The sequence below is a fragment of the Pan paniscus genome, chromosome 5 (assembly GCF_029289425.2).
Source record: "Pan paniscus chromosome 5, NHGRI_mPanPan1-v2.0_pri, whole genome shotgun sequence".
Classification (NCBI taxonomy): domain Eukaryota; kingdom Metazoa; phylum Chordata; class Mammalia; order Primates; family Hominidae; genus Pan; species Pan paniscus.
This window is the reverse complement of record NC_073254.2, coordinates 47,656,610-47,682,283: the sequence shown is the minus strand read 5'-3', so window position 1 is coordinate 47,682,283 and position 25,674 is coordinate 47,656,610. Positions and strand designations below refer to the sequence as shown.

Below are 25,674 nucleotides of genomic sequence, written 5' to 3'. Positions count from 1 at the left end.
CCAAAAAGACAAAGACTGCATGTGGGGCGGAAGATCGGAGGTCTTTATTTCCGGTTACCACCCCTCCCCCTCGATTCAAACACAGTAATATAAAAGGAATAGAAACAAAAAAAATCAGGCCATGAGAATACCAACTAACCCTCTCCCACCCCATCCCCCCAATCACTCCCAAATCAGGACACACGATTGATGTTTGATGTTTATCCCCGACTCCTCCTGTTACCCTCTCTGTCCAGGACTCTGGTCTTCCCTGAAGCCTCCACCAACTGGTGGGAGAAAGGAAACTGGACCTTGGAGAACTTCCTGTGTAGCAACTTGGTTCTCCGAGAACAGGTGGGGTAGGGGACACCAGGTAGGCTGCCATCACCCCCTGTCCCTTCCAGCCTTCTTCATGGCCCCATTTAGCCCTCCAAATGCAACATGGTCAGACAGTGCCCAACACTATGGTCCCTCTGGCCTCTCATTCTCACCGCTCCAGCCTCTGTAAGACTGCCAGCCCTTGAAGGCCCTAATGCCAAAGTAACCATTCTCCCAGGCTACAGTTCCTTCCTTTGGCAGATGTCCCTGGCCAGGGCCCCCAACCTCTACGCACCCCTGACCTGGAGTTAGGGGTAGAGGTTTGGGGCAGGGGTAGTTTATCCACCCCTCACTCAAGGTGGGCAATCAGCACCATCATGATAACTCCCCCCAGCAGCCCCAGCACCTCCAGAAGTGATTGCAATGGTGATGCCTCCCTCAGCAGCTCGGGCAACACAGACACTGTTGCTACGTAGATAAAGCCACCTGCAGTAAATGGCAGGACCCAGCCAGGACCTGCACCACCTGCAATTTCACTGCCCACTGCTCCTCCTTCAGTGAGAAGGGCACAGGCTGTGCCTGCCAGTGCCCCTACTGCTGTCAGTAGTTGCAGACGCATCGCCTGATGGGCAGAAAAGAGAAAAAGGCACTCAACAATAGCTAAAGATTATCAGTGGTTTAGAAGTGGCTGGTGGGGTATAGGTATAGGGGACATGGATTTGGAAACTAAACATCAAAGTAAAAAGAGAAGAGGGAGCAGTCTAGAATAGACAATTTCTGAAAAATCTTAAGAGATCAGAGGTCCTTTCCACAGACTTTCTGATTGAGTAGGCGTATGTGTGTAAGACTCCACTAAACCATTCAGATGGTTTATAGACCAGTTTAAGAAATACTGAGCTAAAGGACAAAGTAACCAGAACTTCTTCCCCCTCATTTCTAGAGGACTTGTCAATGACAGTATGAATTGTTTGGAACTAATAAGAGGCTGTTTGGGTTTAGGGTGAGTGAGGAGAAATAAAGGGTTTGAGGCAGCTGTGTTTGGCAGACATCACCAACCTGCTTTTTGCTGCAGCCAGACTGGACCAAGATGGCAAAGTCTCCGACCTCGTGGGGCACTTCATGTAGCAGGACAGTCATTGTGGTCAGGATCCCTAGTCCCCGGCCCCCTCGAAAGGAAGCCCCAATGGCCAGACCATCAGTGAAGTTGTGTGCCAAGTCAGCAGCCAGATTCAGGTACCCCGACACACGCAGGTCTTGTACAGGACAAGAAGTGAAAATGATCAGAGGCTTCCATCACCACTTGTTCCAGTCTTGGTCAGCTATTCTCACACCTCCCCTCAGAGACCACTTCACACCCAGTCCTTTAGTGTTTCTCAGATACCTGCCATTACCCACAGCACATATTCCATGTGATTTGTGATGACGTCCCTTGCCCAAATTTATCACCAACTCTGGCCCTTACCTAAGCCTCTTTTTTCTTCTTCAGCGTTCTGAGGTCTCACTGGCCCATCTTTGGGTACTGTGCTCCCTCCTCGCCTCTTCTGAACCCCCCTTGTTTCCTTTTCTTCTTCCTCTGAGCTCTGCTTCTCCTTGGTAGAACGCTCTGAGGGAAGAAAAGAGTTGGTCAGAGTGGAGAACAGATCTTCCAACATGTCCTCTCCCTCCTGAGGGCCATAAGATGAGGAGATTCTGAGGCAGGCAAGTCAGCTTTCAGGAATGTTGTTCCTGGGCTCACCTTGTCTTCCATGTCCATGACTTCCACGTGTATGACTGTGAGCGTGTCCATGTCCATGACTGTGACCATGTCCTCCTTTCACATGTCTCACAAATTTCTCCACGACAAGAAAGGCAACAATTCCACTGAGAACCCACAGTCCCACAGACAGAATGGGGCCCTGGCCTGGGAATGGAGGCATTGAGACATTAAGGGAGATGTGCATTCCAGACTCCTCCTCAAGTGCGGGAGGTGAGGAATAGGGAGAGACAGACCTTCCCCAGCACCCCAACTCCCATCCCCATCTGTCTCTTCCTCACCACTGTGGGAGTGTCCATGTCCAGGTTGCTCCAGAGTGTGGTGAGAATGAGGTTCTGGAAGAAGGGGGGAAAACCAGATGAGGGAATATCTGACACAAAGAGTGTGTATTTGGGGGAACATCGAAAGGTCAGGGATCATAAAGGAGAAAGAACCCTTTTCCTCCAAAGAACGAAATAGGTTAGATTTGAGGTAGAAGTCAGAGGTTACTTACCAAGAGCATGAGGAATGAGGTGCAGGAAAGCATCTCCCAGGAGCCCACCGGAAGCAAAACTGAGCAAGATCTGAAGTAGAGAGCGATGCCGGGGAGAGTTCGACTCCACGGGGATAAGGAAGAGGACAAAAAATGGAGCTGCTGAGATCAGCACTGTGGCCCCCAGTGCCTGGTGAGGGAGAGTCAAGGTCAAGTACTGTGGAGTTTCCCAACAATCCAGAACCAGCCCTTCTCTCTCCCATCCCCTGGAGACTCACATAAGCCCAGAGAGTGACAGCATCCAGGTCCTGCTTGATGCCTGGAGCCCCAGACTCCCCATAGCCTCCATGGCTATGCTCATGGTCATGTCCATGTCCTCTGTGGTAGAGGCTCTCATGGGAGTGGCCATGGCTATGGCCATGGTGTAAATCCTCATGTGAATGTCCACGGTCATGATCGTGGGTATGTCCATGCCAGATGCTCTCGTGAGTGTGGCCATGGCCATGGGCATGGCTGTGTCCATGGTGGAAATCTTCATGTGAGTGCCTGTGGCTGTGGCCATGGAAGTCCTCTTGCAGATCGTCGTGCAGGTCGTTATGACCCCCGAGTCCAGCCACCAGAAGCCCCAAGGTCGCCCAGGTCAGCAGTCCGACGGCCACCCAGTGGGGGGCCCCCAGGCCTCTGGCCATCACGCTGACCAGAGGGACAGAGGCAGTGACTCCACTTGACTCAACTCTGTACCTACACAGGGTCCGCTTTACTCCAATCGCGCCCTCCGTCCACCTCTATGGGCCGCTCTCCCATTCCCTTAAGTTCCCACCTACATTGTTCCCAAGACTAGTTCTCTTTATCCCGAACCACCTCCCGGATGTAGGGCCCTGGGACACTAATCTTTCACCAGCCACTTTACAGACTCTCTGGGCCCTCGTCTCTACGACTCATTAGGTGAGGAAAAGGCCTGGAAAGGATGGTAGAGAAAAAACAGAGAATTCTCACCGGCTCCGGGATCCTCTCCTTTCCCGGTTTGCTTGGACGTGGCAGTCCCGCCTTTAGATCCCGCGAGAACAGGAAGTTCCGTTCCACCTTCGCCCTAATGCCTTTACCAATATGGCGGCACTCCGGTAGCGACGAATCCATCCTGCACTGACGCGCATGCGCGAGTGTGGAGGTTATTTGAGGGGAGGGTGGGCGAGGCGGGCTAACAGGCCGGAGGAGACCGCCTCCTCGGTTTCTAACTAGACGAGGGGGCGGGAACTCGCGCCGAGACTTCCCGTCTGTACAAAGATGGCTGCCACATTGGCGCTGTCATTTTGGTACTGAGCAGAGCGACGGGCTTAATTCGACCCAATCCAGGCCAGAGTCTTTCTCTCAGGGGCTTCCTCGTGCTCAGCTAATCCTCCGATCAATCCTTGGGAATCCCTGGGACCTCTTCGGTATCCCTACTCTCAGCCAGGGATCATGTCTTGGGCCGCTCGCCCGCCCTTCCTCCCTCAGCGGCATGCCGCAGGGCAGTGTGGGCCGGTGGGGGTGCGAAAAGAAATGCATTGTGGGGTCGCGTCCCGGTGGCGGCGGCGACGGCCCTGGCTGGATCCCGCAGCGGCGGCGGCGGCGGCGGTGGCAGGCGGAGAACAACAAACCCCGGAGCCGGAGCCAGGGGAGGCTGGACGGGACGGGATGGGCGACAGCGGGCGGGGTGAGTGCCCCAGCAGAAGGGCAGGCGAGCCAGTGACCGCTTTATCTGCAACCCCTCCCCCACACCCTCCCCCGGTGCTCTTTTCCTTGCGCTCCCGCCCCCTTGTTTGTAAACACGCGTCCCCTCCCTCCCGAGGGCCTTAGCACCCTCCCCCCCGGGGCGGGGCGGGGAAGGGGAGCTTCCGCCCTCCTAGCTGTGACCGCTTGAGGCCTTGGGCACCGGAGGTCGCGGGCCTGGGAAGGGCACGATTCCTCTTAAACCTCAGGACTTTGGGCGTTTACAGGCAGATCCTGCGTCTTAGGAGGGGTCTCTCCTGCCTGTCTCTTTCCCTTGCACGCTCTGGCTACCTGGCTTTACGCTGGGAATAGAGGGGCTCGATGGTCTACCCCACGTGCTGCCCCACCCACGAGACAGGTGTGGCTTTGGGATGACCTGGTATTCATTCAAATGGATTGGTTGGAAAATTTTCCTCACCTGAACTATCCTCCTCTCCTTGTCAACTCCCTCCTCTCACCACAATGAGGAGTTACGTTGTTTTTGGGTTTTTTTAGCCAGTCAAATATAGCAGTGGGAGGTTGTATACCAATTTTAGTGACACAAATGTTAATAAGTTCTGATAACCCACTACCATCGGACCAGCCGGAGTTACACTGTTGTTTGACAGCAGGGTGTCTCTGGACTTGGGGATGGGTGGAGTGGGCTGGGTCCGGCACGGTGGGGTATTAGAGAATTAAAGTCTCTAGTTGGATGTTTGAAGACTCATTTTCTTTTTTTGTCTCTTCTGTCTCTTGTGTGTCTGTGTGCCTGTACATACCCCTCCCTCAGACTCCCGAAGCCCAGACAGCTCCTCCCCAAATCCCCTTCCCCAGGGAGTCCCTCCCCCTTCTCCTCCTGGGCCACCCCTACCCCCTTCAACAGCTCCATCCCTTGGAGGCTCTGGGGCCCCACCCCCACCCCCGATGCCACCACCCCCACTGGGCTCTCCCTTTCCAGTCATCAGTTCTTCCATGGGGTCCCCTGGTCTGCCCCCTCCAGCTCCCCCAGGATTCTCCGGGCCTGTCAGCAGCCCCCAGGTGAGAGGTTGTGACCAACTTACTGCCTGGCCACTTTCATTTTCTTGTTTTCCTTGTAACCCCAGATCCTTGTGTGAACTTCCCCATGGCCCATTGACCTTCCAATCCTCTAACCTTGTCAGGCCTGTGGTCTTTATGAGACCCCTTGCCTTTCCTGAGGTGACTGATCTTTCAGTGCATGCTTCCTCCCCTAAAAGAACTCTAATATTCTTTGTTTTTTTGTGTGTGTGTTTTGTTTTGTTTTGTTTTTGAGATGGAGTCTTGCTCTGTTGCCCAGGCTGGAGTGCAGTGGCACAATCTCAGCTCACTGCAACCTCTGCCTCCTGGGTTCAAGCAATTCTCCTGCCTCAGCCTCCTGAGTAGCTGGGATTACAGGTGCCTACCACCACGCCCGGCTAATTCTGATATTCTTGATGTCCTTTTCATCTATCTGATTTTCTGCCCTTTTGATCCCATCTGCTTTCCCAAGACACCTGCCCTTCAGGGTCACTGTGTTGCACAATTTTAGGGGGGCCTATTTATTCACTTCGGGGTTGTGCTCCAGGGATGGCCTTTCACATAGACTGCAGTGTAAATGACAGCCTCTGGAATGTGCATTGCAGGGCCTTGCTTAGTGGTAGGGAATGATTTCCATCACTTCTGTGACATTCTGCTTCCCAATAAGTCTTCCTGTGACTTCCCTATTTCTCCCATCCCAGATTAACTCAACAGTGTCACTCCCTGGGGGTGGGTCTGGCCCCCCTGAAGATGTGAAGCCACCAGTCTTAGGGGTCCGGGGCCTGCACTGTCCACCCCCTCCAGGTGGCCCTGGGGCTGGCAAACGGCTATGTGCAATCTGCGGGGACAGAAGCTCAGGTATGTGGCTCAGAGGATGAACAGAGAGGGAGAGTCTGGGCCATATATCATCACCTGTGGGATTCCCAGGGCTTATGGAGTTTGGTCAGAGCAAGTGACCTGGGGGAGGCCTGATGAGAGTAAAGAAGCTGAAGCTGAGATGTAGGACGCGATTGGGGGGAAGGTCAGAGGGAAAAGGAAGCAGCGTGTAGGGTTTCTGAACAGTGAGGAGACTGGGACTGGATCATCACTCAGCTCCTGGTTCCCTATCTCTGTATTTGGCAAACAGGGAGGACTTTAAGTTTTGCTAGGGGGAGATTGGGAAGAGACTAAATGGTGAAGGTGTCTCCATGCAACCTTCTTATTGCTCCTCCCCTTTCCCTGTAGGCAAACACTACGGGGTTTACAGCTGTGAGGGTTGCAAGGGCTTCTTCAAACGCACCATCCGCAAAGACCTTACATACTCTTGCCGGGACAACAAAGACTGCACAGTGGACAAGCGCCAGCGGAACCGCTGTCAGTACTGCCGCTATCAGAAGTGCCTGGCCACTGGCATGAAGAGGGAGGGTAAGGACCCGCCCTGCCCAGGCGTCTTAGACCACATGCCCTTCTCCCCTATCCCACTCAGACTGTGTACCTCTCTGGAAGGGTGGACTGCTCTCTCTCCTCTAGAGGGCGATATTTGATTTCTCTCTCCCTTCGCAGCTCTCCTCCCTGTTACCCTGTTCTGGCCCTTGAGTTTCCTTCTTAATGGTTAGGCCTCTGTGGCCTGCACATATGACCCCTCCCTAGACTGATCCTAGGATAGGATAACTTTTCCTTAGCCATGATGGGCTGTCTCCCCATTTCTAACCTGAGTGGTTCCTCCTCTGATTCCATGGACCTTCTCTGGTCTCTGTCTCCTGTTATCTGTGATCTTTCCTCTAACTCCTGGGACTGGGCACTCTTAAGCTTACAGACTTTACTGAAGACCTCAGGGCTTCCCTTCCTTCTTCCGTGTCTCCATCTTATCTTCTTAAGTCAGATTCCTAGGATTCTGAGAGACACTTTAGAGCATATCTTGGTCAAAACACCCACTTTAGAGAAGATGAGCCTGAGGCTTGGCTTTCCCAAGGTCATGCAACAAAGGAGTGGCAGGCAGGTTTGGGATCAGAACCCACATCTTCAAAGACCTAGGCCAGTGCTCCTTTCACTGCCTATTTGTTGAGTCAGAAGAGCACAAGATTTGCACTCAGACACACTTAGAGTCAGTTGTATGACCTGCCATGTATTATATGAATTTAAGCAAACTAATCTCTTTGAACCCCGAGTTCTTCATCTTAAAAATGAGAATAAATGCTTCCAGCATCATTATGATAATTGAGTGAATGTTAAAATGTGCTTAGCATGTTTCTTGGCATATTTTATTTAAAAAAATTTTTTTTTTCAATCAGCTTTCTCAGGTTGAATCTTGGCATGTTTTTTTTAACCATGTAGTAGGCTCTCCATTTAAATTCCTCCCTAATTCTTTTACCTACCTCACCCTTCCCGACTGACTTACCTGCCCTTTTATAACCCTTCCTTCAGGGCTGCCCCCAGTCCACCCTTTCTAGTGACTTCCCCAATTCCTATAAATATCTCCCAAGGGCCATGAGATCCTGATGAGGCCGTAAGGATATTTGTGGAACCCCTTCATGGCTGGCTGCTGACTTTCCATTTTTTCTCTCCCCCTTCCCCCTGCAGCGGTACAGGAGGAGCGTCAGCGGGGAAAGGACAAGGATGGGGATGGGGAGGGGGCTGGGGGAGCCCCCGAGGAGATGCCTGTGGACAGGATCCTGGAGGCAGAGCTTGCTGTGGAACAGAAGAGTGACCAGGGCGTTGAGGGTCCTGGGGGAACCGGGGGTAGCGGCAGCAGCGTGAGTGTTGGGGTCAATCCACTCTCCTTCGTGATGGGGGTTGGGGGAGGCAGTCTAGGTCTGTTCTATATCCCCTCCCCCTCCTTTCCCCTCATAACCTTCCTAACACTACTTGGGACTGGAGGTGCTGCCAAACAAGGCCTTTCAAACATCTGAGGTGGATTTGATAGCTCCTTCTGTCTCCACTCCCCAAACAACCCACTGGCAGAACCACAGGCATGTCCCAAATAAATAATTGTTTGCACTAATGCCAGAAGAGAAGACTCACTTACAGGGATTGGTTTGGATGGGGCTCACAGGAAGACTATATGTAAGGAGGGGGTGTCAAAAGCCTCTTACAAGGGGGTTCCCAGCATATCTCAAAATCTTCCATAACTCTTACCCCCGTCCCCTGCAGCCAAATGACCCCGTGACTAACATCTGTCAGGCAGCTGACAAACAGCTATTCACGCTTGTTGAGTGGGCGAAGAGGATCCCACACTTTTCCTCCTTGCCTCTGGATGATCAGGTCATATTGCTGCGGGCAGGTCAGTGACCTTGGATCCCTTTGACCTCTTGACATTTGACCCCTCTTTGACTTCCCGACCTTTAGTGACCCCAGTGGCCTTACCTTGCGTACCCAGGGAGCCAAACTTGCTGACCTCGCCACCTCTTTTCTCCTTCTCTTCCACTGATGTGCTTTGAATCCCTTGGCCTGATTTCTGGCTCCTGACCCTTGCTGCCCCACCCAGGCTGGAATGAACTCCTCATTGCCTCCTTCTCACACCGATCCATTGATGTTCGAGATGGCATCCTCCTTGCCACAGGTCTTCACGTGCACCGCAACTCAGCCCATTCAGCAGGAGTAGGAGCCATCTTTGATCGGTCAGTGGCCCTCGGCTAGGCTGGCATGTAGATAGAGGGGGTGGGGCTATAGGCTGGTCCGTGTCCAAGGCTGGCTGAGCTGTGACCTTTGAGTGACCTGCAGGTCCCTCTCCAGGGTGCTGACAGAGCTAGTGTCCAAAATGCGTGACATGAGGATGGACAAGACAGAGCTTGGCTGCCTGAGGGCAATCATTCTGTTTAATCCAGGTAAGAGGAGGATTACCTTTGTCTCTCAAGGCCAAGGCAACCTTGGAGCCTCCTCTTCTCCGAGACTCCTAAGTTACCCAGCTATCCCCCTCAGTAAGACCCTCAACCTGGAAATCTCCCAACTGGCCGAGGAAAAACCCACATCCACGGATCCATCCCACAAACCCAGTGGGCCCTGCTTCCCTTGCCAGGCCTCTGGTAAAGGGCAAGCAAGTGCAGCCCAAAAGGGGCATCCTGTGGCTCACATCTGCATGGCCATCCTGATTTGGTTTGTCTTCATTTCTCTTCCTCCTCTCTTCCCTGCCATTCCAGATGCCAAGGGTCTCTCCAACCCTAGTGAGGTGGAGGTCCTGCGGGAGAAAGTGTATGCATCACTGGAGACCTACTGCAAACAGAAGTACCCTGAGCAGCAGGGACGGTGAGATGGGGATGGGGAGTGCTATGAGGATGTGTTCAGGGCCCGTGTGCTTCCAGCTCTTAATCCCTTTCTCCCACCTCCACCCCAGGTTTGCCAAGCTGCTGCTACGTCTTCCTGCCCTCCGGTCCATTGGCCTTAAGTGTCTAGAGCATCTGTTTTTCTTCAAGCTCATTGGTGACACCCCCATCGACACCTTTCTCATGGAGATGCTTGAGGCTCCCCATCAACTGGCCTGAGCTCAGACCCAGACGTGGTGCTTCTCACACTGGAGGAGCACACATCCAAGAGGGACTCCAAGCCCTGGGGCAGGGTGGGGGGGCCATGTTCCCAGAACCTTGATGGGGTGAGAAGTACAGGGCAGAACCAAGAACATAAACCCTCCAAGGGATCTGCTTGATATCCCAAGTTGGAAAGGACCCCAGATCCCTGTGAGGACTGGTTGTCTCTCTTCGGTGGCCTTGAGTCTCTGAATTTGTCGGGGTCTCCCATGATTTGGGGTGATTTCTCACCCTCTGTCCTTCCCCCAGCACAAAGCGCTGGCCTTGCCTCCAGGACCTTGCTTCCTTCTCATCTTGCCTCATTTTGCTTCCCATCTGAAGAGTGGAAATGGGGAACTCTGGATATTGGGGGGCAGGCCTCCCAAGCTGATGGACATGAGAGTAGGGCCCTGACAGGCCTTCCTCCTCTCAAACCTGGCAGATGGGGGCCTCTCTGGAAGAGGGAGGGGCCCTGTCACTGTCCAGAGTCTCTTTTTACACTTCACCTCCTTCTGCAGTCAGACTGAAATATAAAAAAGGTGGTGGTGGTGGTGAAGGGGCTGGTGGAGATGAAGGAACCGATCTGCTATTTTTAATTTCCTGTGAGGATAGAGACTTGCAGTTAGACTCAAAGAAGTACTGTACTTTCCCAGGTTGACTAAGAAATGCCAGTGGTGGAGGTGGGTGTTTGGGAAAGGCAGGGCCCTGAAATGGCCTGTCCCTAGGGCTCTCCAAGCACTAGCCTTCCCAGCTTCCCACCGCCCCCCCCCATCTCTCCTGTCTAACTTGGGGAAGGGGCCTGGGCTGTGAGGACAGGGCCCCCACAGGGGATGGTTTCACGAGTGTAGTCCCGGAGGCCTTCCCTTCACAGCTCTCCTCCAGCCCTGGGCACCTAGCATAGGCTGGGGACACAGGATCCTGGCCTGAGAATTGAGGGGAGGTGGCCAGCCCGCAGAGGTGGGGTGCTGGGGCTGCATGATTTTTGCCCTGCGTCCCTTCTCTTTGGGGCCCCTTTCCCCTCTCATACATAAAATCGCTTTCAAATTAAAATCGCTGTTTTCTGGACTGAGGTGACTGTATGAGGATGGGCAGCGCCGTTTCGGGCTTGGGGGGAGGGTATCCGGTTGGGAGCTCCGGACGCGATCCCTGGACGCCGCCGCCGAGGTTCCGTGGGGCCCAAGAGGTGCACGCAGGGTGGGGGACACAAGGCAAGCTTTGTCGGGGAGGGGGGGAGAGGGTGTGCCAGGCTGGGGGCGGGGCCGGCCGGAGGAGGAAGGGGGGGCGGTGGATTCTCAAAGGCGCCTTGTTCGCTCGTGCCCTCTCCGCGCCAGCGGGCGGCGGCGCCTCGGCTCGCTGCGGCCTTCCCTCCGGCCGCGCTGCGGGCTCCGGGCAGACCCGGCGCCGTGCCCGCTCGTGGGGGCGCACTGGGCGCCGAGCGCTGCGTGCTTCTCAGGCGTTGCCCGCCCGGAGGCGGCCCACGTCCCCGAGTGACCCCATTTCCCTGGACCCTTCCAACCAGAGTCGACTGCTCGCTCATCTTACCACTGCTCCCCCTCTACCTCGGCTCTGGGACTCCCTTACCGCGTCCCCCATTTGCATCTCCTTGGACCTGACTATCCTGTGTTTGTCGGTGGGTCCCAGTCTCTGGCCTCTTGCTCTCCGTAGAACACCTTCCCCCACATCCCCCGCCCCAGTTCGTCGCTATCTATAGCCTTGTCTATAAATACCCCCGCCCCGGCCCGGCTCTGTAATTACACGGGGCGGGGTGAGGGAAGTAATTATGGAGACCTGATTATGGGTGGGGTGGGGACTGCGACCCCCAGGCCCGCCTCTCCCCCTCCCACTGTGCCCTAAATCCCGCCCAGGCCTCTGCTGAAAGGGGGCTCTGGGCCCCCAAGAGGGAGGGAATGGGAGGGAGTGTGTGTGACTGGACGTTTGGGTCCTAGAAAAGGAAGGGGCTAGGGAAGATATTGGGGTTCCCGAAAAGAGAATCTTAGGGTACAGGCCGTTGAGACCTACAAGGGGCAGGAGAGAGCGAGCGATAGAGGGAGGGTTCCCGCCTCCCTCCCCAGGTGGAGACTGAGGGTGGGGTTTCCCTTCGGTGGCTGTGGGCGGGCGGCTGGAGGCGGGGGCCGGGCCGGGGGCGGGGGCGAGGTGGGGGCTCTGGGCGCCAGGGTGGCCGGGGACACACAGAAGCGGCAGCCACCGAGGAGGGAGCAGTGCCGGGAGCCCCGACGGCGCCTTGCTGCATGGAGCTGGGCCGCTGACAGCTGTCGCTGCCCGCAGCCTCTGACCTCCCTGGGACCCCGGCGTCTGAGGCTCATAGTCTGCTCCCTGTCTTCTGTCAGCCTCAGGGCATCCAGCGTCTCAGGCCGACCTGGGTCCCTGGGACCCGGCATTTCGGCTTCTCAGCCATGGAGCGGTGCAGCCGCTGCCATCGCCTCCTCCTCCTCCTCCCTCTGGTGCTGGGGCTGAGCGCGGCCCCAGGCTGGGCAGGTAAGAGGAGTCCTGATGCCTGGGTCCTCGGAGTCAGGCTGGAGCTCTGAGTGTCTCTGGGAAGGGGCCAGCTGATGCCTGGGGCAGCAGCTTCTGAGTCTAACAAGGAGATTTGGGGCTTCAAGGCTACAGGCTGGAGGGCAGGACACCTGTGTTCCTTGGCATCAGGGTAGGAATCTCTTTGTCCTTGAAGTGACTGGGGGAGGGCAGATAGGGCTGAAAGGTGGAGGACCACTTTAGAGACCCTGAATGGGGATGGATGCTTGTCTTGGGTCCTTGGGAAGAGCTGAAGATGGCCAGGGCCAGCCCGGTCCAGTCATTGCTGGTGTGGGGATGGTAGACGCCAATGTTGATGGGTGAGGCGTGTGTGTCTTATGGCCTTTCTGTCGATATCTCTGGGATAAGGGGTGAGCACCTGTGATTCAGAGCAGAGCCCAGTAAGCCCAGAAAGAAAGGAAGCCTTGACTACCTGTCTCATTGGCCTCCTGGACAGGGTCCCCCTCCCGCTCCCTGTGCCCTCGATGCTGCCACGCAGCTGGCTCTGGGGAGCACTGGGGCTGGCTGCCAACAGGACGGCCCTCCGGACAGGCCAGGATCAGGTGTCTGAGGCCAGAGCCAACTCTTTGCATTCCTGCCTAGCCCCTCCTCCCTCTGGCCAGCCAGGCTCCCCTGGGACCCTGGTGCCCACAACCCCGATCTTTTCCTTCTTTTTCCCAGGACCCAGAATTCCTGGCTTCTAGGAAAGGGGATTTGATGTCAAGGAGGGGGCTGTGAGCACCAAGCCCTCAGCAGGCTGGAAAAAGCCCACCATTTCTGGAGACACTGAGGGCTGATTTATATTTAACTTGACTATTCAATTCTTCTCTGCTTTAGAGAGAAAATGGTCAGAATGGCAGCATAAAAGATTTAGATTAGATTACAGAAGGAAGAACTTCCAAGATGTGAGGACAGTGAGGCCCAGGGCCAGGAAATTGAGGCGTATGGTGCCTGTAGACTCTAGGAGTCTTTCTTAGGGGGAAGAGGGATCCTCTGGCATGGAGGCAGGGGGATGGCTAAGATGACTGTTTCTTATTTCAGGGGCTGAGTGGGTAGAGATGGGACTTTAGGGAAATGAGTTACTGTAGAATTCCTAAGGTTAGCGAATAAGGCATTTGGGGGGCCAGAGGTAGAGTGGTGGATGGTAATGGGGCTACCAGTGGAGAGCCTGTGGGGCAGATGAGGCTGGAGACAGGGGGGCAAGTATGTGGCCTGGTGTGGGAAGATGGTGGGCGGACCTGTGGGTAGGTTGTCCATATGATCGAATTGTACTCCCTTGGGATTTGGTGGAGGGTGGGGACCTCCGAGGTCTCCTTGGCCTGGGGTCTCTGTGAGTCTCTGTGTCTCTGTCTCACTCACCCTTCGTCTCTCAAAGCGGCCCTTGTGTGTTGGTGTTTGCGGAGCTGCCACACGCGCGGGGGCCAGGCTTAGGCGGGGGTTGGGGGGGAAGGCCGTGGTTTCCCGGCTCCTGGACTCAAAGGGCCTTTTCTCTGCCTGCCCGCCCCACCTCACCCACCCCACCCAGCTCCACTCTCCTGATTGCTCTGGCCTCTGCCCTGCCCCACACTTCTATGAAAGTTTTGCTGGAACTCTCTTTGGGATTTTTCCAATCTGGAGCTGATGGTGTGAAGAGTATGTATATAGGGGAGCAAGTGAGGGCAAGGTGATCTTTTGTTTTCCAGGCATTTTGAGCCCTAGGAAGCTGAGTTCTAGGTAGACAGGGCTGGTGGGCTGGATCTTGAATCTTTGGGTCCCAGGTGGTGGGGTTGGTGGGGGTGGTGAGACAGGATTGAGGTTCCAGGTGTGGGGAGCTTGCCTGGGTTCTGGGCAAGCACTCTGATGGGATCCACAGATGTGTGGCTCAGGGCCCTGGACCTGTTCCGGCTCCGCGTGGCAGCTTCAGCCCCTGCCCCCCATTCCTCCACCCCTCCCCAACTCATCTCCTAAACCAGGAGGCACAGACTCCTGGGAGAGCTTTCTTGTATCTTTTTCCTCAGCATGGTCAGGGTTGTTCCCACCCCATCCCCCAAACCTGGGATCTGTAGCTGCTTGAAGCCCCTCTCATAGAGCTGCTTCTCTGATCTCTTCCTCGTGGCCCCCCTGCACCTCCTGTGTCCAGGATGATCGATTGCCCAGATGTTGTTTGTGCTGGAGACGGGACAGATGCCAGAGACCCAGAGAGTGAGAGATATGGAAAGAGAGTGAGAGCGAGGGAGAGAAAAAGATGGACAGAATGTGAGAGAAATGGAGGAAGACAGAAGAGACAGAGACAGAAAGACCAACATAAAGAGACAGAGAGAGTAAGAGAGTGAGAGAGACAGGAGACAGATGAAGAGTTGAGAGAGGTATTCAGAGAGTACAGAGAGAGACAGATTCATAAGCTAAAAGACAAAGAGAGAGCGTAAGAGAGGCAGATGCTAGGAGAGACAGGGGCAGGAGTGTCATGGGGTTGAATGCCAGCTGATGCTGCCCTGCCTCCAGGTACCTTTGCATTTCCCATCCATTCAGGTACTGTTCAGAAGCAAGTGAGGGTGAGGTGACCTTTCCCTTGCAGGGAGTTTGAGCCCTGGAAAGCTGAGTTCTAGATCCCAAATGTCCCCTATTTATGCCCTCCTGAGGGCATGTCCCTTCTCCTGATAGTCATGGACTCTCCCAGGTGCACCTCCTGTGGATGTGCTCCGGGCCCTGAGGTTCCCCTCCCTCCCTGATGGTGTCCGGAGAGCGAAAGGCATCTGTCCAGCTGATGTGGCCTACCGAGTGGCACGACCTGCCCAGCTCAGTGCACCCACTCGCCAGCTTTTCCCAGGTATGGGTGACATGGTGGGGTAGGCCTGGGGGGAGGTAATGGGATGGGGCCTAGGATCAGACACCAGGAGGAAAGGGGTTGTGGCGGCTCCCTTTGCCTCTCACTCTGTGTGTATCTCTCTCGGATACTAGGAGGATTTCCCAAAGATTTCTCTCTGCTGACTGTTGTCCGGACCCGCCCTGGTCTCCAAGCTCCCCTCCTGACTCTCTACAGTGCCCAGGGTGTCCGACAGCTGGGCCTGGAGCTGGGCCGACCTGTCCGCTTCCTGTATGAAGACCAGACTGGGCGGCCTCAACCTCCCTCTCAGCCAGTCTTCCGAGGCCTCAGCCTAGCAGATGGCAAGTAAGTTTGTTTGCTTCTCTGGTCTGCCTGGCCCACACTTTCAGGAGGAAGTGCCCCCGAACCCCTACACTCTAAACTGTGAAACCCTTGAGACCCTTTGGGCCACACCACACCTACCCACTGCCCAAACTTCAGTCACTTCTAGTCCAGAGTTTGGGCTTTAGAGTGTACAGCCTTCTCTGCATGTTGAACTAGCCTGTACCTTGGGCAAGTTACTTAAAATTTTTGAGCCTCAGTTTCTACATCTGTAAAATGGACATTAAATAGAATTGGCACAAATAAGAAAGGGACGGCATGGTGTCTGGTGCACTGTAAACACTCAATAAATGGTAGCCATTGTTATTACTGCTCTTATCACCATTGGCTTCAACTCTTATCACTGCTCTCCAACCATGTTGACTCCCCTACTTCAGTCAGCCAAGAGTTCACTTGAACCTCTTCCACCATTTCCAGGTGGCACCGTGTGGCTGTGGCTGTGAAGGGCCAGTCTGTCACCCTCATTGTTGACTGCAAGAAGCGAGTCACCCGGCCTCTCCCCCGAAGTGCTCGTCCAGTATTGGACACCCATGGAGTGATCATCTTTGGTGCCCGTATTCTGGATGAAGAAGTCTTTGAGGTAACCAGAGCAATCAGAGGCAGGATTGACTTCTGGTCCCCTATCTTGTGCCCACTACCCTTTTGGCCCCAGCATGTCATCTTCCTATTCCCTAGGCCTTCATTTTTTTTCCTTATGAATTTTCATTTGTATTTTCTATCTTCAGGGCTACTGTTCTCTGCAGGAGAGCTAGATGCCTACCTATATGGCAGGACTGTCCACAGCCACTTACTCTGTCCTTCAGTCTTCATCAGTTCCCTCATCCATCCATCCTTTCAACCCCTCTCTCTCCTCACCCACCCATCAATTCACTCACTCCTCAGCCAACCTATGCACACATCCACCACCCACTCCCCCATCTATTTACTCATCTATGCATCACAGGCCCACCTAGTCATGCATGAAGGCTTATATCCACCCACCTGTCAATCCTCCCCCTGCTTAACCACTCTCCCCTTCAAACCACCCATCTATGCTTCCACCCATCTATCCTCTTCAACTCCTCCATCCAGCTATTCACTCACCCACCCACCCTCCCCATCTACCCATGCACACAAGGATGCATGCATCCATTCAGCCACCATCTATCCATTATCCTTCCACCAACTCAACCACTCCCTCCTTCAATATACTCACGCACCCATCTCCTCACCCACTTACTTCCCATCCGACCAGTCATTCACCCACATAAGTTCACCCATCTACCTATTCACCCATTTGCTTCCATCTACTCTGTAACCCCTGTTCATCTGCCCACCAGTCCACCCTCCCATACGTACATTTATTCATTCACTATTTATCAATGCTCCCATTCATTAATGCATGTAAGCCCCCAGCCACCCATCCACTCATCTATCCATTCATCCATCCCTCCATTCACCCATCCCTCCATTCACCCTCCAAGCCAGTCAACATTTTCTGAATACCTGCTGGACAAGGAGAACAAAGAAGAGAATATAAAGTCTCTATCACCCCCAAGAGCTCCCAGGTGGGCTCTGGAAATGAGACAACATCCCTAAATTACGGTGCAATGGAGAGTATGCTAAGCACCATGTGTGGGCAAAAGTAAATGCCATTAGAACTCAGGAATGGGTTCTCCCCACTCCATTTCTAGAGGTCCAGAGAATTCTCATCATCACTGCCATTGGAAGGCCAAGGCATCTAAAGCTGAGCCCTGTCTCTGGAAGCCACTGTGGAAGGGCTCATGCATTGCCACAAAGCGCAGAGGGGAGGCAAAGAATTCTGGAAGGCCTGGGATCTGGTCCTGATTCTGCCACTCTGGGTGACCTTGGGGCAGTCATTGCCTTTTTGGGCTTTTCTGAATGGAACGTGTCTGAAAAATGGGTAGAAAGAAAGATCCTTGTTCTGCCAACTTTCCTGGTTGTTATGAAGGTCCTATGAGATCCCTTGAAAACTGAAAAGGGCTATGCATATGGAGGACTGACAGTGACCTTCTCCCATCTTAGGGTTTTACCTAGGATTGGCCTCCTATACTCTTTCTCCCGGATGATACCCTCTGCCTCTCTCTGAATCTCTCCGCTCCATCTCTCTCATGTCTTTGCAGGGTGATGTCCAGGAGCTGGCCATTGTCCCAGGGGTCCAGGCAGCCTATGAATCATGTGAACAGAAGGAGCTGGAATGCGAGGGGGGCCAGAGGGAAAGACCCCAAAACCAACAGCCTCACAGAGCCCAGAGATCTCCACAGCAGCAACCATCAAGACTTCATAGGCCACAAAATCAGGAACCCCAGAGCCAGGTGAGGGAGCTGGGAGAACCCCCAAGTGCAGCACACCCCAGAGAGGGAAGACACCCAGGCATCTCTCCTCCTTAGTTGTCCTCCCCACCCTCATCTCCCTATTCCCATCACCCCCTCCTCCTAGTCCTCATTCATCAGCCTTTTTATTTTCATCTAAAAATAAAAAGAGTTGTTAGGAAGAATTTGTGGCTGGGAGCTGTGTTCCCTGGTCTGCGTCTCCTCTTCCAGTCTTCCTGGAACTGTGTCCCTGGGTTTTCCCTTCCTTCTTTGAATTAAGAGATTGGGAGACAGTGGGAGAGGGGTGAGAGCTGGGGAGGCAGGTAGGAGAGGGGACTGAAGCCAGGAGAAAGCGGTCGGGATGGTGAGACCAAGGAGGAGGAATGGGAAGGAGTAGGGATGGAGGGAATATCAAAGGAGGGGTGGGTCTGCAGAAGTGTGGGAGTGGGGAGCCCAGTCTCTGGCCCCCACCTACCTGGAGGGGCAGGAAAAGGGGAGGTAGTAGGGGGAAGGGAAGGGAAGGGAGCCTGGGTTGGGTGGGGTCTGGAGAGTTAGAATACAGATAGGCTCTGGGGTCAGTGGTCTAAAGATCAGAGGGTCAATCTCTTAATCATGTCTGCTTCTGCCCCACATGTGGAACCCCTTCCCTCTGTTCCACCTCTCCCCACCTCCCTCCTGACCCTCAACCTCTCCTTTCATCTTCAACTCTCTGTTTCCCAACTCCACACCTCCCCCGTTTCCCAACTCCCACACCATCTTTATATCTCCCTCTCCCGCCCTTCACCCCACACCTTCCAATTACCCCATCCCCTTCCTGTCTATGCCCACCCCCCAATCCCAGCCCACTGAGTCTCTCTACTATGACTACGAGCCCCCCTATCATGATGTGATGTCTACGGGGACAACCCCTGATTATCAGGTAAACTCAAGGGACCCCTTCATTTCTTCCCTTTCTCCCAGCACCCCCAGCAATCATCTCCTAGGACACCTTCCTCCCCTCCCCCATGCCGTGGGGAGAGGCACACTGTGTTTAGATTATGGGGATTTACTTACTTCCTGCCCCCTCCCTGTCTCTCTGCTGCAGCGCCCTGGGAGCCCCCACCACAGGCCTCCCCCTTCCCCTAGGGGGCATCGGACCCCTCCCCGAAAGCCTACCCCACCTGCCAAGAGGTCAGTGACCTGGCAGGCGTCCCCCTCACCAGGCCGGAGGCCCTCTCCAACTGCAGGCTTTGGCCCAGCATGGGAGCAGCCTCCCCTTTCCCGATGCCCAGCTCGGAGGGCAGCTTCCCCCACTGCCTGGCCCCGCCCCAGGACCAGAGGCAGCAGTTACCGGCAGGTAGAGCCGGGGCATCCAGATCTCTGCCCCCAAACCTCTATGACCTTGGAGGTTCACTCTCCCCAAACTATCCCCCTCCAAAGGGGCTGCAAGATCTGAGATTTCCCCCATCCCCCAGCACAGACAGACCCTGCCCTCGGGGGACAGGTGCTGCTTTGCCTCCCTTCTGCTAACCTTTCTCCTTCCTTCCCACCCTGTGCTACTCTTCTCCTTCTCTCCTTGGGGTCAGGACCCCACCCCAGGTGAAGAGGAAGAAATCCTGGAGTCGAGCCTCTTGCCACCCCTTGAGGAGGTAACTCTATGCCCCACCCTCACCCCATCTGGGGGCAGTGGGCACCTGTGACTCACTCCCCTCAGCCCATGACGTCTTGATGGACCAGCCCCTCCTCTGGCCGGAGGGTTCTTCCTCATTTCCATCGATGGCCTCTGTCTTTGGGTCACTCTAGAACTATGGGCCTGCTTGACTCTCTAAGTCCAGCCAGTTCCCTTCAGTATCCAGGCCTCCTTCCATGATTCTTTGATTCCTGAGTGACTTCGTCTCCATGTTGGTGTCTAATGGTCTTACTTTCTATGTCCTATTTCTGTTCCCAGGAGCCACTTTCTGTCCAATGTTGTCACCTTTTGTCTTCTCTATCTCTTTGGTCATTCCTGGACTCCTTTGTCTGTCATTGTGTCCATGGACTGTCCACTCTGCATCCAGTCCTCCGGCCACCCTTCATTTTATCCACCACTTCTTCCCACTGGACCCACTTTCTGGACATCTCTCCCCATTTTTGGCCTTTGATGGCCCTTCCATTTATATACAACCACTCCCATGGCTATTCTTGGGAGAAAAACTCCAGTTCTGATTAACCTCGGAATCCTTTGGGCTAGAAGTTGTCACACCCTGGGGTCCAGGGTAAGCCTCCTCTCAGCCCTAACATCCCCATCTGCCCCTCTCCCTCCCCATCCCTGGGAAGGAGCAGACAGATCTCCAGGTCCCCCCCACAGCCGACAGGTTCCGGGCAGAGGAATATGGGGAGGGTGGCACAGACCCCCCTGAAGGGCCCTACGATTACACCTATGGCTATGGGGATGATTATCGTGAGGAGACAGAGCTTGGCCCTGCCCTCTCTGCGGAGACAGCCCACTCAGGAGCCGTAAGTGAAAGGAGCTTCTCTTTCATTCTTGACTACCAGTGGGAGCTACAGGAATTGCTTCTTGTTGGTTTCGATCCTTGGCTGTTGGCTGTGAGCTATTTCCCATCTGTGACTTGTCATCTTCTGTTCACATATGATGTATATGTTGCTTGAGAAGATTACTACCTGCCTTCCTTTGCCAAATGTCTTACCTTGTGACTCTTGTGGATACTTCTGCTCAGGGCAATTGGGAATTTAAAAAAAAATTATGTAGCCACTTCCTGTCTTTCTTGATCACTTCCTGTCTAACTGAAGCTGGATTTCATAAAGCTTTTGGTCAATAAACTACTACCTTGTGTCCATTTTCAGTGTTTCTCTATCATTTCTTCTTGGTGAAACAATTTTTTGTTCATGTTTCTACCAAACGATCTAACTTCCTATGTTACCTTTTTTTAACCTACAGGCCACTTATTATCTGTCCCTTCCTGCCTTCTCCAGCTGTGGCATCCATCTTGGTAACTGTGTCAGGTTGGACTGCAAAGGATTTATTATTTCTGTTCTGGCTCTAGTTTTTCATGCTATCTTGTGACAATTTCCTTTGACAATAAGCCGCTTCCTGTATGTCTCAGGTCATTTAAATCATAAAGTTTCCATTGTGGGCCTCGATATTTCTCATGGCTACTTCCTGTGTGTCCTAGCCTTGATGTTTGTGTTTTCTGGAAGAATTACCCTTCACTGTCATGATTCCCTTTGCAGGAGTCACATTCTACCTGTTTTGTGCCTTTCTTTTCTCTCTGGGTCACGGTAGCCATGTTGTTGTTGAAGATTCGCTTCCTGGATCCTCTTTCCTTCGCTGCTTCCTGTCTGTTCAGCCACTTCCTGTTTGTCCAGTTTGTTTTCTAGCCATGTTGGCCATGTTTAATTTTCCTCGGCCCTGGCATCATTCTTGCTTCCAAGTGTTTGTCATTTTGTTCTGTGTCCCTTAGTTGTTCTCATATCTTCCAGTATTCCCTGTCAGTGGGACTGCTTCCTGTCTACTCCGCTCCGTCTTCTGCCTGCCTTGCAGTTCTGGCTGCCTCCTCTACCCTGCTCCCGCATCCCATACCTCCCCTCTCTTGCCTCCCTTGAGCTTCTACTGCCTTTCCTTTATGCTGCTCTCTGGGTATTTGGGGTTGATATGGGATTTCAGAGAATTTTGAAACTGATCATTGCTGTTTGGTCAGAATGAAGGTGGAGAGGGGCATTCTGAAGATCTTTGTTGGGGGGAGTTGGGGTGGTGGTGAATGTCTCCCATTCTCCATGTTCTTATTTTGTTTCTGGCCCTAGAGTTGGGAACAGGTATCTGAGTGGAGGTGTGCAAGGGAGGGAACTGGTGGGCTTGGAATGTGCTTGAGGGCCAGAGGAAGGGCAATGCATTCAGTGGGGACTGCTCTCCATTTTTTTTTTTTTTTGAGGCAGGGTTTCACTCTGTCACCCAGGTTGGAGTGCAGTGGCAGGATCTTGGCTTACTGCAACCTCTGCCTCCTGGGTTCAAGCGATCCTCCTGCCTCAGCCTCCCGAGTAGCTGGGGTTACAGGCATGTGCCACTGCGCCCGGCTATTTTTTGTATTTTTAGTAGAGACGGGGTTTCACATGTTGGCCAGGCTGGTCTCAAACTACTGACCTCAAATGAGCTGCCTGTTTCGGCCCCACAAAGTGCTGGGATTACAGGCGTGCGCCACCATGCCTGGCCTCCAAATTTACTTAGAGTATGGATGCTTAACCTCTGGGGCATATTTAAACTTGTGAACCCTTTGAAATCCTAAATAAAATTCTGTGCATAATAGCATATACTTTCTCATTTCTGGAGAAAGACTCACAGCTTTCATCAGATTCTTTTTTTTCTTTGAGATGGAGTTTTGCTCTTGTTGCCTAGGCTGGAGTACGATGGCATAATCTTGGTTCACTTCAACCTCCACCTCCTGGGTTCAAGCGATTCTCCTGCTTCAGCCTCCCAAGTAGCTGGGATTACAGGCATGTGCCACCACACCCAGCTAATTTTGTATTTTTATTAGAGACGGGGTTGCACCATGTTGGTCAGGCTGGTCTCAAACTCCTGACCTCAGGTGATCTGCCTGCCTCCGCCTCCCAAAGTGCTGGGATTATGGGCGTAAGCCACCTCGCCCAGCCTAGCTTTTATCAGGTTCTCATGTGGGTCCATGCCCTCCTCTTACCCCAAATAAAAATCTACCCACAATCTTAGAGAGATTCTTTTATGATGTATTGGGGTAAATGTGTGGAAGGTTTCTTAAGGTTCTAGGGAGGGAGTTTGGGAGATGGGATAGGGTCCTCTAGAAGAGGGTTTGGGAAGGTGGGTGGTTTAAAAAAATCCCTGAAAGGGGCCAGGTGTGGTGGCTCACGCCTGTAATTCCAGCACTTTAGGAGGCCAAGGCAGGCGGATCACCTGAGGTCAGGACTTTGAGACCAGCCTGGCCAACACGGTGAAACCCCATCTCTAATAAAAACACAAAAATTAGCCGGGCATGGTGGTGCACATCTGTAATCCCAGTGTAATCCCAGCTACTTGGGAGGCTGAGGCAGGAGAATCACTTGAACCTGGAAGGCAGAGGTTGTAGTGAGCCGAGATCGCGCCACTATACTTCAGCCTGGGTGACAGAGCAAGACTTCGTCTCAAAAAAAAAGAAAAACAAACAAACAAACAAAAACACTGGAAGTTTCTGGGGACTTTCCTGAAAGAGGCTCTCAGGGAGATGGAGAGGTTGTGTTTGCTGAGGTGGGGCTGGGAACTGGCGGGGCAGGGAACCCTGAGGTCTCCTTGGCAGGCTTGAAAGGTTTGTGAAGAGGGAGTTTTAGGGGAGGGCTGTGGGGCTTTTGGGTAGGGCTGAAGTGGTCTCGAGAGGATCTAAGAATCAAGGTTGGAGTTGAGATGGAGAAAGTCCTAGTGTCCTGGCTGCTCACGGGCCCCACTGGGGGCTACATGTGTGTCTCCTTCAGGCTGCCCATGGACCCCGAGGGCTGAAGGGAGAGAAAGGAGAGCCTGCAGTGTTGGAACCTGTAAGTTATGCTGGTCACAGGGCTGAGGCAGTGGAAATAGGAGAAGCAAGTGGGGTTGAGTGTGCTGGTCCTGTCGCCTCTGATTTTTAACCTTTGACTCCACAGGGTATGCTCGTGGAGGGGCCCCCTGGCCCAGAAGGCCCTGCGGTAAGTCTAGCAGTGACCTGGTGGCCATTCTTTTCTTAGAAACCCCTTCTATGTGCTCATCTGAGCCTTCCCCACATATGCCCAGGCCTCCTCCTCAGAACTCGGGAGCATCCCTCCAATCAACGCTTCCCAGATTCCCAGATCTCTTCTGCACAGACCACTCCTCAGCCACAGGCTGAGTGTCCACACCTGTCTGAATGCCCACACCTGACCCCTACTCTTTTGTTCCTCAGGGATTGATTGGGCCCCCTGGCATCCAGGGGAACCCAGGCCCAGTTGGAGACCCTGGAGAGAGGGTAAGGGGGTGTCCTCTATGTGACGGGGGAGCTTCGGGGGAGCTAGTGGTATCCAAGCAGGGGGCTACCATGCCCAGTAATTTCCTGTTAGGTGGCTTGTTAATGAATGGGGGGATGGTTGTGCTTCCCAGCAACCAGAAAGGAGGGCAGACTCTGGTTGGGGAGGGTGCTGATCTGGTTTCTCACCCTCAATTTTCCCCATGGGGGTGGGAGACTCAGGAAAGAGCTAGAGCAGTCTACACTTATTCTATTGAAGAGGATATTTCAAAATCATGCTAAGATCTTGATGTCCCCTTATCTTTCACCCCATCTTTTGCATTCTCTTCCCACTCCAGGGCCCCCCTGGCCGAGCAGGGCTCCCTGGATCAGATGGGGCTCCTGGTCCTCCTGGCACATCTCTCATGCTCCCAGTGAGTTGTCTCTTGGGTTTTGGAACATGCTGATGGGGAAGACAAGGAATTGTGTCATGTTACCAAGAACCAGATGGGCAGGAAAGCTATGGAGGAGTCTCTAAAGATCATCAAAGATCATCACTCCAAAGGGATTCGTCTTTGGGGTTGGGGAGATGGGGCCTCATTAGGTGACCTAGAACAAAACACCAGTCTTCTAGGACTGGGCAGAACAGCCTATATTTCAGGAGCTCTAGAACCAAAAGAGAGTCTTTCTGGAGGCAGAGGCTGGACAGTGGAGGAGGGCAGGAGTTGAGTTTCTGGAATCCTCTAAGTGATTATCTGGAAGCCATGGGAAATGCTGGATGGGCAGAACCTGGGGCAAGGGGCAGAAACGCTGGAGAAAGCCTCTGGCTGGGAGGGTCCCACGGCTTTCTTGGAAGAGAACCTGGACCTTCTCTCCTTGCCCTCAGTTCCGGTTTGGCAGTGGTGGGGGTGACAAGGGCCCTGTGGTGGCGGCCCAGGAGGCTCAGGCCCAGGCGATCCTGCAGCAGGCGAGGGTGAGTGGGGCTGCTTCCCTGGAAAGGGAAGGCTCTGGGGGGCACTGGAAGGGTTGGCTGGAGTGAGTGTGCAGCAGGGGAGGCCTGGGTTGGTTTGGGGTTAACAGGGAGGTTGGGGAGAATCCTGGGCAGTGGATGAGGATCAGGAGAGGAAGGGTGAATTTGGAGAGTGCTGGGGCTGGGGGTTCCCACTGCCTGTCCCTCAGCTCTGCTGTCCCCCTGCTCCCCTAGCTGGCGCTCCGTGGACCCCCTGGCCCCATGGGATACACAGGGCGCCCTGGACCCTTGGTGAGTGAGCAGGGTGCTCGGGTGGAGGATGCTTTAATTGTGTGTGGGGTGTGGATAGTTCTGGAAAGGGGCTTCTTTTGGGGAACACTCCGAGGCCACTGTTGGCTGTGTCCTTCCCTACGGCCATCCTCTCTTCTCTCTCCCAGGGCCAACCTGGGAGCCCTGGCCTGAAAGGAGAGTCTGGAGACTTAGGACCTCAGGTGACCACTTTCCTCCACTGCACCCCCATATCTGTTCACCAGCTCAGTCTCCCTCACTCCCCTCCCTATGCCTCCTAACCCCACCCCATCTCTCCTCTCACCAGGGCCCCAGAGGACCTCAGGGCCTCACAGGCCCTCCTGGCAAGGCTGGGCGAAGGGTGAGTGCCCCAGGGGTGGATGGGTGTTGTGGGGAGACAGGGCCTGCAGGGTAGGGGACTGCGCCCCTGCTTGTTCTGACACTTCCCTTGTTCTCCCAGGGCCGGGCAGGTGCTGATGGAGCCCGAGGGGTGCCTGGAGAACCTGGAGTGAAGGTAACAGGCTTGGGCCCCTCCCTGAAGCCTGTAGCCTTCAGCCCACGCTGGGCTCAGTTGTTTCTTGGGGATGACCTAGTTCTCCAGGCTTCCCCAGGATCAGCACCCCCCCAACTCAGGGTGCAGTAGGGAGGGGTGGGCTTGGACAGGGTCGTGTCCTCACTCTGGCTATCCTTCCTCCTCC

At 54.2% G+C, this 25,674-nt stretch overlaps 3 protein-coding genes across 9 annotated transcripts in view; 2 read left to right on the top strand and 1 right to left on the bottom strand.

Moving 5' to 3' along the window:
• Window positions 1-22: 22 nt before the first annotated feature.
• SLC39A7 (solute carrier family 39 member 7) lies at window positions 23-4,041 on the bottom strand. The gene is made up of 8 exons (XM_003808592.4): window positions 3,519-4,041; window positions 2,801-3,215; window positions 2,544-2,712; window positions 2,332-2,385; window positions 2,033-2,197; window positions 1,760-1,900; window positions 1,354-1,550; window positions 23-919 (listed from the first exon to the last, which is right to left on the bottom strand). The coding sequence occupies exons 2-8, from the start codon at window positions 3,209-3,211 to the stop codon at window positions 647-649; spliced, it is 1,410 nt and encodes a 469-aa protein (XP_003808640.2). The 5' UTR covers window positions 3,212-3,215; window positions 3,519-4,041; the 3' UTR covers window positions 23-646.
• Window positions 3,981-10,828, top strand: RXRB (retinoid X receptor beta). 2 transcript variants are annotated; one of them, XM_003808590.6, is made up of 10 exons: window positions 3,981-4,215; window positions 5,041-5,288; window positions 5,987-6,143; window positions 6,510-6,689; window positions 7,845-8,017; window positions 8,415-8,544; window positions 8,749-8,881; window positions 8,997-9,088; window positions 9,401-9,506; window positions 9,595-10,828. In XM_003808590.6, the coding sequence occupies exons 1-10, from the start codon at window positions 3,981-3,983 to the stop codon at window positions 9,740-9,742; spliced, it is 1,602 nt and encodes a 533-aa protein (XP_003808638.1). In that variant the 3' UTR covers window positions 9,743-10,828. The 2 variants fall into 2 exon arrangements, with proteins under 2 accessions (XP_003808638.1, XP_008958903.1); XM_008960655.5 differs by having other exon boundaries at window positions 8,985-9,088.
• Window positions 10,829-10,928: 100 nt separating this feature from the next.
• Window positions 10,929-25,674, top strand: part of COL11A2 (collagen type XI alpha 2 chain) — a 30,770-nt gene continuing 16,024 nt past the window's right edge. The window contains exons 1-17 of one of the 6 annotated variants that reach the window (XM_055113461.2): window positions 11,724-11,835; window positions 12,112-12,259; window positions 14,952-15,101; window positions 15,233-15,443; window positions 15,897-16,059; window positions 17,603-17,794; window positions 18,633-18,710; window positions 19,357-19,419; window positions 23,240-23,299; window positions 23,405-23,446; window positions 23,680-23,742; window positions 24,078-24,152; window positions 24,605-24,691; window positions 24,923-24,979; window positions 25,126-25,179; window positions 25,284-25,337; window positions 25,437-25,490. In XM_055113461.2, coding sequence (XP_054969436.2) covers window positions 12,178-12,259; window positions 14,952-15,101; window positions 15,233-15,443; window positions 15,897-16,059; window positions 17,603-17,794; window positions 18,633-18,710; window positions 19,357-19,419; window positions 23,240-23,299; window positions 23,405-23,446; window positions 23,680-23,742; window positions 24,078-24,152; window positions 24,605-24,691; window positions 24,923-24,979; window positions 25,126-25,179; window positions 25,284-25,337; window positions 25,437-25,490 — 1,485 coding nt within the window. In that variant the 5' untranslated portion in view covers window positions 11,724-11,835; window positions 12,112-12,177. Of the gene's footprint in view, window positions 10,947-11,144; window positions 11,394-11,723; window positions 11,836-11,940; window positions 12,260-13,791; window positions 13,928-14,951; window positions 15,102-15,232; window positions 15,444-15,896; window positions 16,060-17,602; window positions 17,795-18,632; window positions 18,711-19,356; window positions 19,420-20,086; window positions 20,267-23,239; window positions 23,300-23,404; window positions 23,447-23,679; window positions 23,743-24,077; window positions 24,153-24,604; window positions 24,692-24,922; window positions 24,980-25,125; window positions 25,180-25,283; window positions 25,338-25,436; window positions 25,491-25,674 lie in introns of those variants that run through there. The other 5 variants (XM_003808587.5, XM_063605269.1, XM_063605270.1 and 2 more) reach the window with 5 other exon arrangements.

Coding starts and splice junctions, on each gene's coding strand:
- SLC39A7 (XM_003808592.4), bottom strand. CDS start 3,211: ATGGCCAGAGGCCTGGGGGCCCCCCACTGGGTGGCCGTCGGACTGCTG. Junction 2,386..2,543: donor CCTCATTCCTCATGCTCTTG/GTAAGTAACCTC, acceptor CCCTTCTTCCAG/AACCTCATTCTCACCACACT. Junction 2,198..2,331: donor ACATGGACACTCCCACAGTG/GTGAGGAAGAGA, acceptor CTCCATTCCCAG/GCCAGGGCCCCATTCTGTCT.
- RXRB (XM_008960655.5), top strand. CDS start 3,981: ATGTCTTGGGCCGCTCGCCCGCCCTTCCTCCCTCAGCGGCATGCCGCA. Junction 6,144..6,509: donor CTGCGGGGACAGAAGCTCAG/GTATGTGGCTCA, acceptor CTTTCCCTGTAG/GCAAACACTACGGGGTTTAC. Junction 9,507..9,594: donor TACCCTGAGCAGCAGGGACG/GTGAGATGGGGA, acceptor CCTCCACCCCAG/GTTTGCCAAGCTGCTGCTAC.